Raw genomic sequence first — 18,155 nt, forward strand, 5'->3', positions numbered from 1 at the left:
AGTGCAATTAACAGAGTTAATGCTGTAAATTGGTTGCCCAGCATAGGGCTGACCAGTGTTAGCTTTGACATAAGTTGTAGTGGTCTATGTTTCCTGATTTTTACCAGTTGTAGAATACACTGAAGAACCAAAGCAACTTGGTACACCTGCCTAACCATGAATCCTGTAGGGCTGTCTATAAATCCATAAGAGTACGAGGCGGTGGAGATCTCTTCTGAACAGCACGTTGCAAGACATCCCAGATATGCTCGATAATGTTGTCTGACAAGTTTGGTGGCCAGCAGAAGTGTTTAAACTCAGAAGAGTGTTCCTGGAGCCACGATGTAGCAAGTCTGGGCGTGTAGGGTGTCGCATTGTGCTGTTGTTCTGCTGCAATTGCCCAAGGTCGTCGGAATGCACAATGGACATGAATGGATTCAGGTGATCAGACAGGACGCTTTCGTAGGTCTGACCTGTCAGAGTCGTATCTAGACGTATCAGGGGTCCCATATAACTCCAACTGCATACGCCCCACACCATTAGAAAGCCTCCACCAGCTTGAACAGTCCCCTGCTGACATGCATGGGGCTTGGATTCATGAGATTGTCTCCATACCCGTTCACGACCATGCGCTCGATATCATTTGAAACGAGTCTCGTCCGACCAGGTAACATGTTTCCAGTCATCAACAGTCCAGTCTCGGTGTTGATGAGCCCAGGCGAGGCGTAAAGCTTTGTGCCGTGCAGTCATCAAGGGTACAAGAGTGGGCCTTTGGCTTCGAAAGACCACATCAATGATGTTTCGTTGAATAATTCGTACGCTGAACTTCTTGATGGCCCAGCATTGAAATCTGCAGCAATTTCTGGAAGGGTTGCACTTCTGTCAAGTTGAACGATTGTCTTCAGTCGTCTTGGAGGGTCTTTTTCCGGCCACTGCGATATCGGAGATCTGATGTTTTACTGGATTTGTAACATTCATTGTACACTTGTGAAATGGTCGTACGGGAAAAATCCCCATTTCATCGCTACCTCGGAGATGCTGCGTCCCACTGCTCGTAAGCCGACTATAACACAGCGTTCAAATTCACTTAATTCTGTATGGCCTGCCATTGTGGCATCAGTGCCCGATGTAACAACTGCTTCAGACACTTCTACATCTACATTTATACTCCGCAAAGACACCCAACGGTGTGTGGCGGAGGGCGCTTTACGTGCCACTGTCATTACCTCCCTTTCCTGTTCCAGTCGCGTATGGTTCGCGGGATGAACGACTGCCGGAAACCCTCCGTGCGCGCTCGAATCTCTCTAATTTTACATTCGTGATCTCCACGGGAGGTGTAAGTAGGGGGAAGCAATATATTCGATACCTCATCCAGAAACGCACCCTCTCGAAACCTGGATAGCAAGCTACACCGCGATGTAGAGCGCCTGTCTTGCAGAGTCTGCCACTTGAGTCTGCTAAAGATCTCCGTAACGCTATCATGCTTACCAAATAACCCTGTGACGAAAAGCGCCGCTCTTCTTCGGATCTTCTCTATCTCCTCTGTCAACCCGATCTGGTACGGATCCCACACTGATGAGCAATACTCAAGTATAGGTCGAACGAGTGTTTTGTAAGCCACCTCCTTTGTTGATGGACTAAATTTTCTAAGGACTCTCCCAATGAATCTCATCCTGGCACCCGCCTTACCAACAATTAATTTTATATGATGATTCCACTTCAAATCGCTCCGCACGCATACTCCCAGATATTTTACAGAAGTAACTGCTACCAGTGTTTGTTCCGCTATCATATAATCGCACAATAAAGGATCCTTCTTTCTATGTATTCGCAATACATTACATTTGTCTATGTTAAGGGTCAGTTGCCACTCCCTGCACCTAGTGCCTATCCGCTGCAGATCTTCCTGCATTTCGCTGCAATTTTCTAATGCTGCAACTTCTCTGTATACTACAGCATCATCCGCGAAAAGCCGCATGGAACTTCCAACACTATCTACTAGGTCTTGTGTAATGAAGGCGTTGGCCGACCACAGTGCTGTATTCTGCCTGTTTACATATCTCTGTATGTGAATTCGCATGCCAACAGCAGTTACTTTGGCGCTTCAGTATACCTCGAGACTGTAGACACAGATATAATGACTAAATTAATTAGGCGTATACGTTAGCCGGTGGTGTGGATAGTACATGACCTTCGTGCCGTTATTTCTGAGCTCAGCGACGTACAGGATGCGCAGCACGAGTCGAGAGCGAGCCCTAGCAGGCTGCGTGGGCGGCGACGCTATGGCGCAGTGCTGCGTGGCTGGGCGGCCGGCCGGCTGGGGCCTTGGCTTGCTGCCGCGTGCCTCATTGGTCGCTTCCAGAGCGCGGACGCTGCGTGAAGATGCTGCGAGCCGCTGCAGCGCCGCGAGCCCACGGGCGATCTCTGCTACTCACCTGACCCGAGGCTCATCTTGAACGTTGTCGGGCATGTCCCGCAGACTGAAACAAGGAGAGAATTCGAGCATTAACTTCGCTGCAAAGACTCTGAAGGAATTCTGGGATTCAATGGTGTGTATGATATTAATCAGGGAGATGCCCTGTCTCCACTACTTTTTAATTTAGTCCTAGAATATATTGTACGAATAACAGCAGATAATTCAGAGGGTGTGGAGTTAAATGGAAATCTTAAGATATTAGGGTCAGAGACAGCAAAGGACTTGGAAGAGCAGTTGAACGGAATGGATAGTGTCTTGAAAGGAGGGTATAAGATGAACATCAACAAAAGCAAAACGAGGATAATGGAATGTAGTCGAATTAAGTCGGGTGATGCTGAGGGAATTAGATTAGGAAATGAGACACTTAAAGTAGTAAAGCAGTTTTGCTATTTGGGGAGCAAAATAACTGATGATGGTCGAAGTAGAGAGGATATAAAATGTAGACTGGCAAAGGCAAGGAAATCGTTTCTGAAGAAGAGAAATTTGTTAACGTCGAGTATAGATTTATGCGTCAGGAAGTCGTTTCTGAAAGTACTTGTATGGAGTACAGCCATGTATGGAGGTGAAACGTGAACGATAACTAGTTTGGACAAGAAGAGAATAGGAGCTTTCGAAATATGGTGCTACAGAAGAATGCTGAAGATTAGATGGGTAGACCACATAACTAATGAGGAAGTTTGAATAGGACTGGGGAGAAAAGAATTTTGTGGCGCAACTTGACTAGAAGAAGGGATCGGTTGGTAGGACATGTTCTGAGGCATCAAGGGATCACCAATTTAGTATTGGAGGGCAGCGTGGAGGGTAAAAATCGTAGAGGGAGACCAAGAGATGAATACACTAAGCAGATTCAGAAGGATGTAGGTTGCAGTAGGTACTGGGAGATGAAGAAGCTTGCACAGGATAGAGTAACATGGAGAGCTGCATCAAACCAGTCTCAGGACTGAAGACCACAACAACAACAACAGGGTATGCAGATGATCTAAAAATCATTAGCGATAGGAAAGAATCTGTAACAGCAAATGCGAATGCGTTAATCAAGGCTAGTGAAGTTGTAGGTCTAAGGATAAGTGAAGACAAAACTAAATATCTGGTTACTACTAGAATGCCAACAACAGTAGATCAGGAAATGTTAAGAGTTGGAGACATGCAGTTTGAAAAAGTCAACACATTTAATTATCTAGGCGTGGACATCACTTCGAGAAATGAGATTGAATCCGAACTGAAGAAGAGATTACGGGCGGGAAATGCGTGCTACTTCTCACTGAATACATTACTTCCATCACGGATATTATCTAGGGATTTAAAGATTAGAATATACAAAGCTATTATTCTACCAGTTATGCTGTATGGGTGTGAGACTCGGTCTCTCACTGTGCAAAATGAAAAGCAGTTTCGAGTATTTGAAAACAAAAATTTGAGGAAAATTTTCGAAGCAAAAAGGGATGACATTAGCGGAGAGTGGCGAAAACTGCACAACGAAGAGGTTCACGAACTCGATTCAAGCCCTGACATAATCAGTATTATTAAATCCCGCAGGCTGCGATGGGCGGGTCACGTAGCTCGAATGGATGAGGGCAGGGCAGCGCGTAGAGTACTGGTAGGGCACTTAGAGGGAAAACGTCCTGTGGGGAGACCGAGGTGTAGATGGGGGGACAATGAGAAGGCTGATTTGAGGAGCCTAGGTATTGAAGGTGAATGGAAGGAAATAGCCCAAGACAGGGACAAATGGCGAAAATATGTTGCTGCGGTAATGGACTCTCGAGTCCGGTATGACCAGTGTGTGTGCGTGTGTGTTTGTGTGTGTGTGTGTGTGTGTGTGTGTGTATGTTCTATAACAGATCCATTCACGTACGCCAGCGAAACACATTGACGGAACAAAATCGCAACACCAAAAAAGAGTTGTGCGACGTAAACGTAATTTGGTAGGCGTGGTTCTGAATCTGAAAGATGATGTCTGTTCAAATGCCCTGCCGGTCGCATAAGAGTGGCGCTAGTAGCGCCATTACGAGGATTTAAATCAGGCTTGCTTTACATACACTCTGCGACGGCTGTGAGCGGTAATTACCTTTGAAAGTTTGGTCGTGGTGAGTTGATGTTAGTCCCGAATGCCTTTAAGGCGACGAAGACACCACTATAAACACCTCACTGCCTTTCAACCAGGCCATTTAATAGTGCTACGAGAAGCCGGATGTTCCTTCTCACATACTGAAGAAAGAGTTGGCATCAATGTAGCCACTGTAAATGGCTGCTGGGAGAAGACCAGGTTGCCGGCTGCAGTGGTCGAGCGGTTCTAGGTGCTACAGTCTGGAACCGCGCGACCGCTACTGTCGCAGGTTCGAATCCTGCCTCGTGGATGGTTGTGTGTGATGTCCTTAGGTTAGTTAGGTTTAAGTAGTTCTAAGTTCTAAGTCCCATAGTGCTCAGAGCCATTTGAACCAAGACCGGATTCCTGATGGCCACGTCGCACCATCGAGAGAGAAGACCATCAACTTCGGCGCATGTGTCTGGCTCATAATAATGTATCCAACAGCAGCAGCAATTGGAGCAGCAGTTGACTAACTGTTACAAATGGGTTACTTCAAGGTCAACTCGCAGCCAGTCGCCCTGTAGCGCGCATTCCACTGACTCCAAACCACCACCATTTACGACTGCAGTGTTTTCAAGCGAGAGCTCATTGGAGGGCAGAGTGGAGCTCTGTTGTTTTTTCTGATAAAAGATTGTTCTGCCCCACTACCAGTGATGGGCGTGTGTTGGTTAGAAGGAGAATACTTCAGGGTCTGCAACCATCCTGTCTGCGTGCTAGGCACACTGTACCTACAACTGGAGTTATGCTATGGGTTGTCCCACGCATCCTGACTAATTTGTACGTCAGTTTCCTGATCCAACCTACTGGGCTGTCATTCATGAACAACAGGGAGTGTTTCCCAACAGGATAATGCTCACTCACACACCGGTCTTGTAACCCAACTTGCTCTACAGAGTGTCGATGTGTTGCCCGGGCCTGCTCGATCAAGAGATCTGTCTCAAACACAGCACATACGGGACATCATAGTACGACAGCTTCAGCATTAACCGTCCCTGTGTTGACTGATCCCACAAACTGACACCTGGCACCTGCACGATACATTGCTTGCACGTTTGCATACTTGATTCAACATTCCGGCGGTTACAACGGTTACTAATGTACCAGTATTTCTCTTTTGCACTGTCCGCCCCCGGTAGCTTAGTGATACATTGGAAGAAGTTAGAGCTGTTACTGCGAATGAGGTATTTATGTGGGAAGATAAGACTGAAGTTGCTACAGTTGATCAACTAGATCAGTTCTACGTTCTTTGCTCACATGATGTACGAGATGGGTACTTGGTCGAAACAATTCGAACTTTCAGACAACATCATGAAAATGGCTCTGCAATTATTTTCACTGATACGTGCAAGAATTGTCAGTTGTTGTCGATGACGCTAAATGAAGTTGGATTTGAAAATGTTCCATTACATCCCATGACGCAACAAAGGCTACGACTGGTAGCACTTGCAAAATTCAAGAGCAATGTTATTAGAATTTTAATCGCCACTGATGTAGCTAGTAGAGGTCTTGATATACCAGCTGTAGAGCTGGTTATTAACCACATTCTGCCTAACATTCCAAAAGATTACATCCATCGTGTTGGCCGAACTGCTCGTGCAGGTAGTTTTGGTGTAGCCATATCTTTGGTCTCACCATATGACATTCACCTTGTTCATGCAATTGAAAATGCAATCAACACAAAGCTGAAACAATATGATGTAGACTATAAAGATGTTGCAAAGGTATGCGCACAGGTGTCCGTTACTAAGAGAGAAGGAGAGATCAAGCTTGATGAAACAGACTTTTATGTGAGATGATTATTAGTGTACTTTTATGTGAGAAAAATGATTAACAGAAAAAAGAAGCTAATCCTCGAGGGGAAAGATCCAGATGAAGAAGAAGAGAAAAGAAGAAAGATGCTTAAAAGAAAGAGCAGAAAGGAGAAATTGAGTAAGAACTTCAAGAAGAGGAAACATGTCAGTTGACTTTCTCACCATCATTTCAGCTTTGTATGTATCCAGCAGTTGTTGACTAATGTACAGTGAGAAAGGCAATTATAAATTTGTAGATAAAGAATGTTTATTTTTGTAATTAAATGAAGCAAACAGCTAAAACAAAGTGGTCAGTGCGACAGACTGTCAATCCTAAGGGCCCGGGTTCGATTCCCGGCGAGGTCGGAGATTTTCTCTGGTCAGGGACTGAGTGTTGTCGTAATCATCATCGTTGCATCCCCATCGACGCCCAAGTCGCCGAAGGGGAGTCAAATCTAAAGATTTGCACCAGGCGAACGGTCTACCCGAAGGGAGGCCCTAGTCACACGACATTTACATTTTTTTCTGTTGCACTGGACGTGATCTTCAAGCAGAAATTACACCAGCGTTCACTTGAAATCCAGTTATGTCCTGGCATAAAAACAAGTTTGCTCATGATGTAGCTATTCGAGGACAAACAGAACTAGAGGTACAGAGAAGATAAGAAGAATGGAACCTCACGTTTAAAGAGTACCACCTGACAGTAAGGAAGAGCGAAACTATAGCAATGGTTATGAGACAGACATCTGCCCTTGGTAACCTGATGCTAAATGGAGAGAAAATTATCTGTGTGGAAGCTTTCAGTTACCTGAAAAGTACAATTTCAAGGACTGAAAGCGTTAAAAAAAATACAGAACAGAGTAAGAAAAGGACCTATACTTCTTCTTCACGTGAGGAGTCTCGTGCGTGACTAGGGAGTTCACCTGAGAGTCAAACAGAACATGTTTAAAACGTATCTCCTGATGATTGCGACGTACAGCTTGAGGTGTTATGTAATTTACAAGGCCTATTTGAACAAGCTACAAGCATGCGAAATGAAGTTCTTGTGATCAGCCTTGAAGAAGAGTAGATGAGATAAAACTAGGAATGAAGACATCAGAGGAGAGATGTAAATGGATCTGACAATGAAAGAGGGACTACGTACCGCACAAGTCAAGTGATTTGGACATGGGAAGAGGGTGAACGACAACCGTCTGCCAAAACAATATCTGGATGTAAATGGGCAGGGGAAATGAGCAGTAAGACGACCCAGAAAAAGATGGTTGGATCAGATTAAGGAAGACCTGAGGACTAGAAGAGAAACTGGGAAACAATGTCAAGACAAGAAGTATAAGAAGACAGAGAAAAATGAAGGCAAACTGTGCATAAACACCCCACCCGGCTCTCTGAAAGCGATAATAAACACGAGTGTTAAGAATGCTGGTCTAGTAGCTTGGTGATAATTAATGGAGGATTTTTCTGTCGTGTTTTTTTCAGTCCAACTGAGAGATGTTTGTAGAACTAAGAACTACTTTGCTTAACCATTTTAAAACGACACTATGCATGTGAATTCAAAGGCTCTGTGCAAATAGAGAATAATGCGAACGGTATTATGTATTATTTAAGTAACAACATTAAATTCCTGAGAGCAGTGGAAATTGGGCTGTGTGAAAGTAACTTTAATACAGACACCAGTCACGGACCTAGTTCTTCATGGAAGTCCACTCTTGATAAACAGCAAGAGGAAGACTTGTCGCCATCTGCTGCCGATGCAAACGATGCGGGACAGCGAGGGTACCACCACAGCACGCGCCATCTCCATGACGTAATCCACCAAATCATATGACTGTCTCTGGGCATAAAAGTGGGAGTCTCTCTAGGTTTTTACACATTACTGAGGACATAATTGTAACCGTTGTGTGCTGAGTAAACAGACAGCTACACAAAAAGGAACATTTGTTTCTCAATAGTGATGTCAATTATATGGGTCAGCTCATCAAGAAGTGCAGTGCATAATATTTGCAAAGTATTTTCGGTGAATGGTATCGAACATCCTACAGAGTTTCGTCGGGAACCAATATGTGAATTAAAAATACAGAGGCCATTTAATGGTTGATCTCACACGAACTGAGAAAGCAGATCTGATACTTACGAAGATGAACTGCCTCGACGATGGTCGCTATCCCGTGTACCTGTGAAATAAGAAAACGTTTTAAGAGTTTTAAAATATGGAAATCTGACGAATGTTAATACAATACAGCTACTGAGAATTAATAAATAACATCGTGAACAAGCGCCAAATATTCATGGATAAATTGAATTAAATTTTACGACTTTTGGCAAAAACATAAAACTTGTGTGATTTGGTACGAATTACGCAAGCTAGAAAACGATGTACAGTCAGCGTGGTGCAATGATATTTCCACTATATCCACATAGACACACTGGGAAGAATCATGCCGTGTGTGATACTGCCCAACAGACTGAACTGTGTGCCGGTCTGGAACTGAAACCCAGGACTGTAGCCTTCCACGATAAAACACTCAACTGAATGAACTATATAAGCATGATTCAGGACCCGTCCTTATATCTTTATTTCCACCACTACAATTTCTCATATCTTCCAAACTTCTCCTGCATCCCCTGTGGGACTAGCACTTCGAGAAGAAAAGATTTGCAGAGAAACGCTTTAACGATAGCTTAGAGGATTGTTTCCAGAATGTATTTTCATTTTACAGAGCACTGCATGCTGATTTGATACTTCCCGTTAGGTCAGCTAAGTGTCGAGACAACGATCATAAAAGATGGAGTTACAGCTACAATCAGACAAGGATGGAACAGTGTATTTCATTTTATGAAATTTAAGGAAACCCGTTTCTTGTTTGGCAGGAAAGGGATCTGATTCCTGCTTCTTCCGCAAGCGAGTCCCGTGACTTGTAAATTTGGAAATTTGTGGTAAGTTCCATGGAACCAACTGCTGAGGTCATCCGTCCCTAAGCTTACACACTACTTAATCTAACTTAAGCTAACTTACGCTAAGGACAACACACACACCCATGCCCGAGGGTGGATTCGAACCTCTGACGGGGGGAGCCGCGCGAACAATGACAAGACGCCCGAGACCGGGCGTGCACACCGCACGGCCCTGTGACTTAATCATTTATTCTTTCATTAGTAGTCTACACATAAAATAAACTTTTTCTTGCTGTTACATCTATGGGGAGAGGATATTTCGACTTTCTGTGCAAAATATCGAAAGAATTAAGATACTGTTGGCGAACAGCTAAAGTTCTAAAGCAGAAAAGCGGTTGCTTAACAATCAGTGAATAGGGCGCCCTACCACATTCTCATGCGTTTCTCTACCACGTGTAACATGACGTATATGCTCGCGAGCTGTCAGCCGTCTAAACATATTGCAATCAGGAAGTTTTGTTTTGGCAAGGCTGACCACCAGGGCATGGGCAAGCGGCTGGCTGGGGCTATTTTGGTAGGCGCGAGGCTGGCGACGATCAAGCGACCAGCCGCAGTAATTCGGTGGTTTTTCCCACACAAGGAAGGTGTGATGTGAGCGTTGGTTGCAGCACCAGCACGCCGAGGGAGATGCAAGTACTGAAGGCAGCGTCTGTCGTAACACGGCATACTGCGGCTACTGGGAAGTAATATAAAATTAAACAATAATTCACAGTTTAGATGTGTAGCTAGACGAATCAAATCAACCATGGCAGTGAGGTGTACCTATTGAGACATTAATATTATTTATATCACAGAAACGGACCCGCAAAGTTACGGACCAATATCCTTATCATTGGTTTGGTGCAGAATTGTAGAACTTGTTCTGAGTTCGAATGTAATAAATTTCCTAACACCGGAAAGCTTATGTCTGTGAATGAGCAAGGTTTTAGGAAGAATTGGTCATGAGAAAGTCAGCTTGCCCTTTCCTCTCAAGATATACCGCGAGCTTTGTTTGAAGCACAACAGGCAGCTTCTATATTTCTAGATTTCCGAAAAGCATTTGGCGCGGCACCGCAATGCAGACTGTTAATGGAGGTATGAACATACGGAACCGGTTCCCAGATATGTGAGTGGCTTGATGGCTTCTTAGGTAATAAAACTCAGTGTGTTGTCCTCGACGGCGTATGTTCGTCAGGGACAGGAGTACTCCTGGGAAGTGTCATACGACCGCTATTATTTTAGATGTACGTAAATGATCTGGCGAACAGGATGAGCAGCGATATGCTGTTGTTTGCTGGTAATGCTGTGGCGTACGGGAAGGTGTCGAAGATTAATGATACAAGGTAACTTCGAAAAAACTTCTAGTTGATGTGATCAATTGCATCTGGCTCTGAATATAGAAAAATGTAAACTGATGCAGATGAGTAAGGAAAAGAAACCTTTAATGTTCAGATATAGCATTAGTTGCATCCTGCTTGACACATTCACGTGGTTTAAATATTTGGGCATAATGTTGCAAAGCAGTGTGAAATGGAACGAACGTACGAAGATTATGGCAGGGAAGGAATTTTAGGAAAGTGTGATTCATCAGTAAAGGAGAGTGCATAGAGGTTTACATCTACATCTACATGGATACTCTGTAAATCACATTTAAGTGCCTAGCAGAGGTTTCATCGAACCACCTTCACAATTCTCTATTATTCCAATCTCGTATAGCGCGCGGAAAGAATAAACACCTATATCTTTCCGTACGAGCTCTGATTTCCCTTTTTTTTTATCGTGGTGATCGTTCCTCTCTATGTAGGTCGGTGTCAACAAAATATTTTCCGCATTTGGAGGAGAAAGTTGGTGATTGCAATTTCGTGAGAAGATTCCGTCGCAACGAAAAACGCCTTTCTTTTAATGAAGTCCAGCCCAAATCCTGTATCATTTCTGTGACACTCTCTCACATATTTCGCTAGTGTGACCTAGTCTCGAGCACCGCTCGAGTGATTGAGATCTGCAACAAGTAGGATTAAAGGAAGAAACAGAAACAAATTAGAAGCGGACTGCTAGATTTTTGCCTGTAGGTTCAAACAAGGTGCAAGAGTTGCGATAATGGCTCGAGAAGTTAAATGGGAATCCCAGGAGGGAAGGCGATGCTCTTTTCCAGGAACACTACTGAAAAAAATTTGCGAATCAGCCCTTGAAGCTGAATGCAGAACGATTCTATTGCCGTCAATATACATATCGCATAAGGATCGCGAAGATAAAATACGAGAAATGAGGGCTCATACGGAGTCATATAGCAGTCGTTTTACCCCGCTCTATCTGCGAGTGGAACAGGAAAGTAAACGGCTAATAGTGGTACTGGGTACCCTCCGCCACGCTCCGTTAGATGTAACAGCAACCGAATACCCTTATAATAATCGTTAACAGTTAATAACAGTCGACGCTTCATGCAATCTGAACAAACAAGGTATACATATAGCGGAGGGGGCGCTAGCTATCATCAGTAACCCCCCCCCCCCTCCGACGCACTCAGCCTTCCACCCAACCCACCAACACACACACACACACACACACATATATATATATATATATATATATATACGCAAATGTATATATATAATTATTATGTGCTTTGCATCATTATATTAGTGTATATGTGCCTGATCATCGTATTTTCCTCGCTTAAACAGAACATGAATGTACCAAGTCGTTCTTTATGCGTAAACCTTACCCTGTGTAACATGTGTATAACTTATTGCATGAATTCTATTATAATTAATGACATAATCAATTCTTCCCGTATTAAAGGCTCTCGTCTCTTGAAAGCGGTAATTTAAATGTAGTAATTGTTACTACCGTTGAACAGGGCACCTTTATTTTTTACCCTGTTTAGCAACAATTGATTTGTCATTTATCATCAAAAAGTGTGATCATATTTCTTATTTTATTTAATTGTACGTAAGCCATCAGGCAGAGGAAAACATGTATGAATGACTGAGAAAGAAACAATTTTCATTTAACATATACGTTATAATTGTAACGTGCATGTATTTTGAGTGGTGATCCCTTACTGTATTTTACGTTCATTGTTAATTTTGGTAGGGAAACCGAAGATTACAATCTCGAACGTCTTGTAGCTCCTGTCATCCTAAGGCCCACACGAACTCTGTGGCACGCCTTCACGGTGTGCAGATCCATCTTGGACATTATTTGAGTGTTGGGGATCCGATACCGTGGTTTTAGGACTTCCGAAACGATCGATTTTTGGCGGCAAGCGGCCTCTGGAATACTAAACTTTTAAAAATTTATTATCAAATCGGACTTTGAATCAGCAAGCCAGTTAGTACTATAACATTTCGCAAAGGCTAATTATTTTCGTTTGCAATCTAGAATTATTATTGAATAGACTGCGGGAATCTAATCACGATTACGAGATTTTCGATATGTTGATCGCCAAGGTGAAGCTCATTTACTTATTCACTAGCAAATATTTTGTTTGTTTCAACGGAACGAGATCAGTGCTGTGTAAATACTAAGTGGGGAATCTGCTACGACTTAAAATGCACAATCATGCTACCTTTAATGCTCTGATAAATTTTGTGATTTTTTTTTTCGTGGTTAAACATGTTTTGAAGTATCACCATTTTGACTGATGTGTGCTTTAACTGATCGAATAAATAATCAGTTGATTAGAATATAAACGTTTTGGAGTTGGCTACATCAATTATTCAGGAGTATTTAAACTTTTTAACGTTTTGTTAATATTTACGTTATGCAAGTTGCATCTATTTCAGTTCGCATTATTTGATTATGCTTAGTTAAATTTGACCAAAGAGTCAGAGGATGATACTATTCTTTTAGAGAGTTTAGCTGCTGGACAAGAAAACAGACATGTACCCCTCTACTCTACGATAATGTCGAGCTAATGTTCCAAATAGAGCCGTGTATCGCCCAACTTCCTCTAGCGCTTAATCTTGTCAAAGAGATTTATTTAGTAAGCAACATTATGATCGTTATGATCGGTACGTCGCATACATACACCACTGCAGATCAAACATTTCTGTGATATCCAAAGCCTAAAGTTACACTTACAAGTCATTAAGAAAAGTCCACATCCTTTCCAAACATGTTTCTAAGGGCAGAAAGCGTGTGAAGTGATACATCATTTAGTAAAACAATAATGTTCGTTCACATAAAGCGTTCCACCAACGGGCCTGGAAACTGTAACAGTCGTATGTAGCTATCTGTTAAGACATCGAGCAAAACAGAGCAGTTACTGCGTGTCCTGCAGTTTTGATAAGGTTTACGTGGTTACCCAAGTAACTTTAGGCCAATGTCTACTCATTAGTTCGGTCCCATATTCTTTGCTTAGTGCGTTGTGACATGTGAGGTTATAAGTACGGGATGGAAGATGGAAAGGTGAAACATGGTAGCAATACCGAATGACATCAAGGAGTATAACTCACTTGGTGGTTGATTCTCGGTGATGTTAGCTGTGGAATCAACTACCAGGGAAATTACACAAGTGCTGAACAGTTTTATAGCAAGGGGTTCGCCAGGCTCACCATCCCATCTGGTAGACAGACCACATGACAAATCTTCCTCGCTTGAGTCGTTTAGGAGAGATTTGGGAGATAGAGCTACAAACGCCATTTCTTCAAGCAGTTTTATTCGGTTTTCCTAAATCACTTAATACCAGTACTGGAATTTTTTATCGATGCAAGGCAACGGCCTGTCTTTTGCCTCATCCCTGGACAATTTCCTAGAGGCCGACGACACTTTAACTTTCCTTGAACGTCCAGATACATGTTTAACTGCTGACACATTCCGGGATCTCACAAGGCGAGTGACATTATGTTCATGGCGCAGGGTGTGTCTACATTATTAAAGCCTGTAGATACGAGCTCTTCAGTGGCGTTGGGCTCGGAACACAGAAAATGTAGGAATATTTTCTCGGTATAGGGCGACTTCCATATATTTTTTGCGAAGTTACTGCGTTTGGACAATAAATTTTGTAACATTAACTGCGTAACGTTTTTTCGAAGCTGAGACGATGAATGGCATGTACAGATACAGTAAACGTTATGATGGCGGAGAAACAGCGATGTTAAACGTTCGCCCAGCTGTTTTATTTCGGACGTTCCAAAAGTTTCCCGATTACGTTCCATTTCTCGCACATGAAATGCATCTGAATAGAACAACTTATCTTGACTCGGAGGCCAGTTAGAAAAAAAAAGGCATCTGAAGATTGGAAATACGATTGCCTTCTGTACCCAATTTACTGACTCTCTCGTTGGCGTCTCCTTCAGGTGCTGTGATCTGTAGCCTTGTGTGCTCGCACTTAATCTGGACAGCAGCTAGAAACCAGGCAGCGAGCATACGCAGGAATTCTTCTGGAAGGAGCCATCTATTTCATAGTCGATGTATTGTACACAAAATGGAATCATCAGCAGGTCAAGGAATCTAAAAACATTTTATCTTCCATTGTCGCCCAATGTTTTGAAATTACATAGTAGACATAGGTAGCTCTGAATCAGTAACACTCTTAAAAAACTACTGAAAACTAATGACAAACAGCATAACAGGAAAAAAGCTAAGTTCTATTGATGCATTTTATGCTAACGCTACTTTCTCTTGGTTAGGAAACTTACAATCCTTCTAGTGAAAGGAAAGTAAATTTTCAGGTATTACACTTCTAATGAATCTCTTCGTTAGTCCTGCGGTAAACTGTGACAATCAGACCAAAATTCTGCATATACTAACTGATGACACAGGCTATCAGTCAGTGACTATTAGGCCTCAGTTTATGTTGAGTGGAGCTAGGAGTCTACCAGTGTTTTTCATATGTGCTACATGAATTCCATCCTTTATGCTTAGTATTTCGTATTTGACATGACAATTTAGAGCAAGCGAAATCACCGTTCATTCAGATGTGTGTGTGAAAAAAGTATATTGTATATTGTAACTCACAGCCAAGCTGAACAGCAAGTCAGTTCATCTTTAATTAGCGCTCTACTCCTACTATTCAGTGTGCCCACTTCCTGCTTCGAATAAAAACGACTCAGTCCTGTCACCAGGACAGGAGTTTACCACTTGGTTAGTTATAGCAAATCATTTGTAAGGGGCAGTATCATGCGCCCAAAGTTTAACGGACATGTAATAACAATTTTTTCTTTCTGGCTGGAAAATATTTCAGTTCCTTTAATTGTGAGATGTACAATAATTTATTTTTAGAACGGAGTGAAATGTTTTCTGTATATTTAGTTCCCTTTTTCTTGGATTAGATATATAGCCTGTATTCGCGCTACTTACTATTCCCAGAGCTCCAATGATAATGCTGCCCCTCTTGAGAGAACAACCACAGCAGCATTGCTTCAGCATAGGTAGCTTCCCCATAACTGCCGAGACCAACCTGAAAAATATGACCAGAGTTTGTAATCAGAAGACGTATGAATTGCATCGAGTACAGATACAATAATAAGAGATTAGGCGGTTAGTGATTGCTACTTTCATTGTGAGCTGCGAAGCAGTTTTCTTCCGTTCATTGGTGTAAATTTTCTTTGTTCCATTGCTGCATGCAAACTATGTGGCAGTGTCTGACTACAATTTATCACAAAATAAGGCAGAATTGCTTTCAAGTGATTGTAATTTATATGATAATTATATTTTAGATAAGAAGATATGTCAGAAACGTTCAGATATCTTTCTATTAAATCAATAGCGTCCAAAAAGCAGACGTTTTTGTACGTGAGTCGACGAAAGACTTCTTCTCATGATATGGCTTCAGGCCAGTCGAGTTACATATTTCAAGAACATCCTGGTACAAAATTTACACCTAGGTGGGACAAATAAGAAACATCATGAAGATCACTAGAACTGACACCCATGATGCGAGAAGAGAAGAGAATGGATGATACTCTGCTTTTTTGAATAGGTGTCTTTCATAGTATTTTTTTCTCCTGTTGAATACTGCAATTTAAGGGAGCTTTAAGGAAGGCGCTCTTATCTTTTACTGACATAGCATCCTCAGAAGCGCTTGGCATTTATTACTCGTTTTCAGATGTTTTGAAGTGTCTACTTTCCTTCGTTGCCAGCAGTAAGTGCTTAAAAAATTTCTATGAAAGTAGCTTCCGTGAAGTGCTGCGGAAATAAAGTGGAGTGCAAATAATGCAAATACAGCAGGAGATTAAGCAGGTTCGTAAAAATTATCCGCACAGGGTGACAATCAGGTCCAGCTTGTTAGATAAAAACCTCTACTGGCGTTGAGGAAAAGACTGTTAGCTTTAAAATATGTGAAAAAGAGTGATACGTCCCCAGTGATGACGCTTCGTCAATAAAAACGTAACGTGTCTGGACAGTACAATTTTTACTCTTTAAAACGAGAAAAAAAAGTAATAACTGACAATGGAAGGTGCTGTGGGCTGCATTTCAGTTAATTCAGCTAAGTCCCAAGAATCTATGGTTAAGTTAAATAATTATTTCTCCTTAAGTACTGACGGTGATAATGCGTCAGGAATAAAATGTTACGAATTCCTAACTATGATATGATAATGCCATCACTAACATGGCTGTAAGGGTTTAGAACTCTTGTCATGAGCATGAGGATGAAATTCCACATCTCCTCTTGCTTCAATTCTTTCCAGATGTGACTATTGTTTAGCAACAGTGTTCTCCACTGAAAAATGTCCATGTGCGCATGCTCCTGGGACCGCTTTAAATAAAATTCTACAGTGCGTATGAAGACGTTCTCGTTTAAAACAAACAAACGTTTCGGCGACTGTTTCCAGTAGTATGCACCGAACTGCCAGAGAGTTCGGAACTGATTTTATTTTTTGCGTAAAAGCGACGTCAACGCACTAACTACATTGAAAGCCTGAACTAACAATTCTAAACAAAATAAAATATGCATTCGACCAGTCAGTTGTCGGCGGGCAGTATTAAGTAGTGGGCTTGCGATCGCAGTGTGTCAACTTTACTCTGTCACAGATCACAATGGAGCAAAATCGAGTGTTCAAGACATGTTTTGTGGAAAAGTGTGTGCGAGGTTTACCCTGTACACTTTGACTGTCGGGCAACTGACATTCAAGCCACTGTGATGCACGAATTGAACAACATTCTATAGAAGGACTGTACTGAAAATTTCACATGTTTGTATGAAGGTTCTGATCGTCGTATTCAACTTTGTGCGTGTGTGTGTGTGTGTGTGTGTGTGTGTGTGTGTGTGTGCGTGCGTGTGTGTGTTACAGAGAGGGGGGGGGGAGGAGATTGTTAAGAACATCTGAAGCATTAAATGCACCTCTTAGCGTCTGTCTACTGTTTATTAATACAGGGTTGTAGCTTTTTGGAGTGACGGGGCACACTATTATGCTGATAAAAGCAACTTTCAGCAGCAGCCTAAAACGTTCGTATTAATTAATGGTGCTATCAAACATAATTTTGTGGAAATTAAAAGCTCGATACCCTGCAAGAAATGGAACGGTTAATGTAGGGCATCCCAAATCTTTAGGTTCAAAATTGTACGAATGGTGGCAATGATAAAGTGAGCAGCCTGAGGTAAGGAAATTGCTTTCATTGACACAAACGACTCGTAGCTTATACCAACAGCTTCAGTTCTTAGCAGCTGCTCAAAGCGATAACTGCCTAGCGTGCGTTTCACTGGCATGTTCACGGCTGTTGTGCTGACGAGTCTTCTGTTACCTGATCCAACATCTTATCTTCAAATTCTATAGTTGCAACGAGCCTTTGCCGAGAACCGTTGTCGACCCACCCTCTACTACCTGGAAGTTACACTTTCTCGCAAGTTTTTATCCATGGAGATAAAGTTCTTCGAATTAGAGGGAAAGCTGTTTCCAAACATTTCTCTGTAAATTTATTTGACTGTCCGTCGCTGTATCCTGTAATT

At 42.3% G+C, this 18,155-nt stretch overlaps 1 protein-coding gene across 1 annotated transcript in view; it reads right to left on the reverse strand.

Moving 5' to 3' along the window:
* Nucleotides 1-18,155, reverse strand: part of LOC124622246 — an 88,361-nt gene that overhangs the window by 56,399 nt on the left and 13,807 nt on the right. Inside the window, exons 2-4 of the mRNA XM_047147905.1 lie at nucleotides 15,566-15,665; nucleotides 8,463-8,502; nucleotides 2,415-2,459 (exon numbers count right to left, since the gene is read on the reverse strand). Coding sequence (XP_047003861.1) covers nucleotides 2,415-2,459; nucleotides 8,463-8,502; nucleotides 15,566-15,649 — 169 coding nt within the window. The 5' untranslated portion in view covers nucleotides 15,650-15,665. The remainder of the gene's footprint in view (nucleotides 1-2,414; nucleotides 2,460-8,462; nucleotides 8,503-15,565; nucleotides 15,666-18,155) is intronic.

This window comes from Schistocerca americana, chromosome 1 (genome assembly GCF_021461395.2).
Source record: "Schistocerca americana isolate TAMUIC-IGC-003095 chromosome 1, iqSchAmer2.1, whole genome shotgun sequence".
NCBI classification, from domain to species: Eukaryota; Metazoa; Arthropoda; class Insecta; order Orthoptera; family Acrididae; genus Schistocerca; species Schistocerca americana.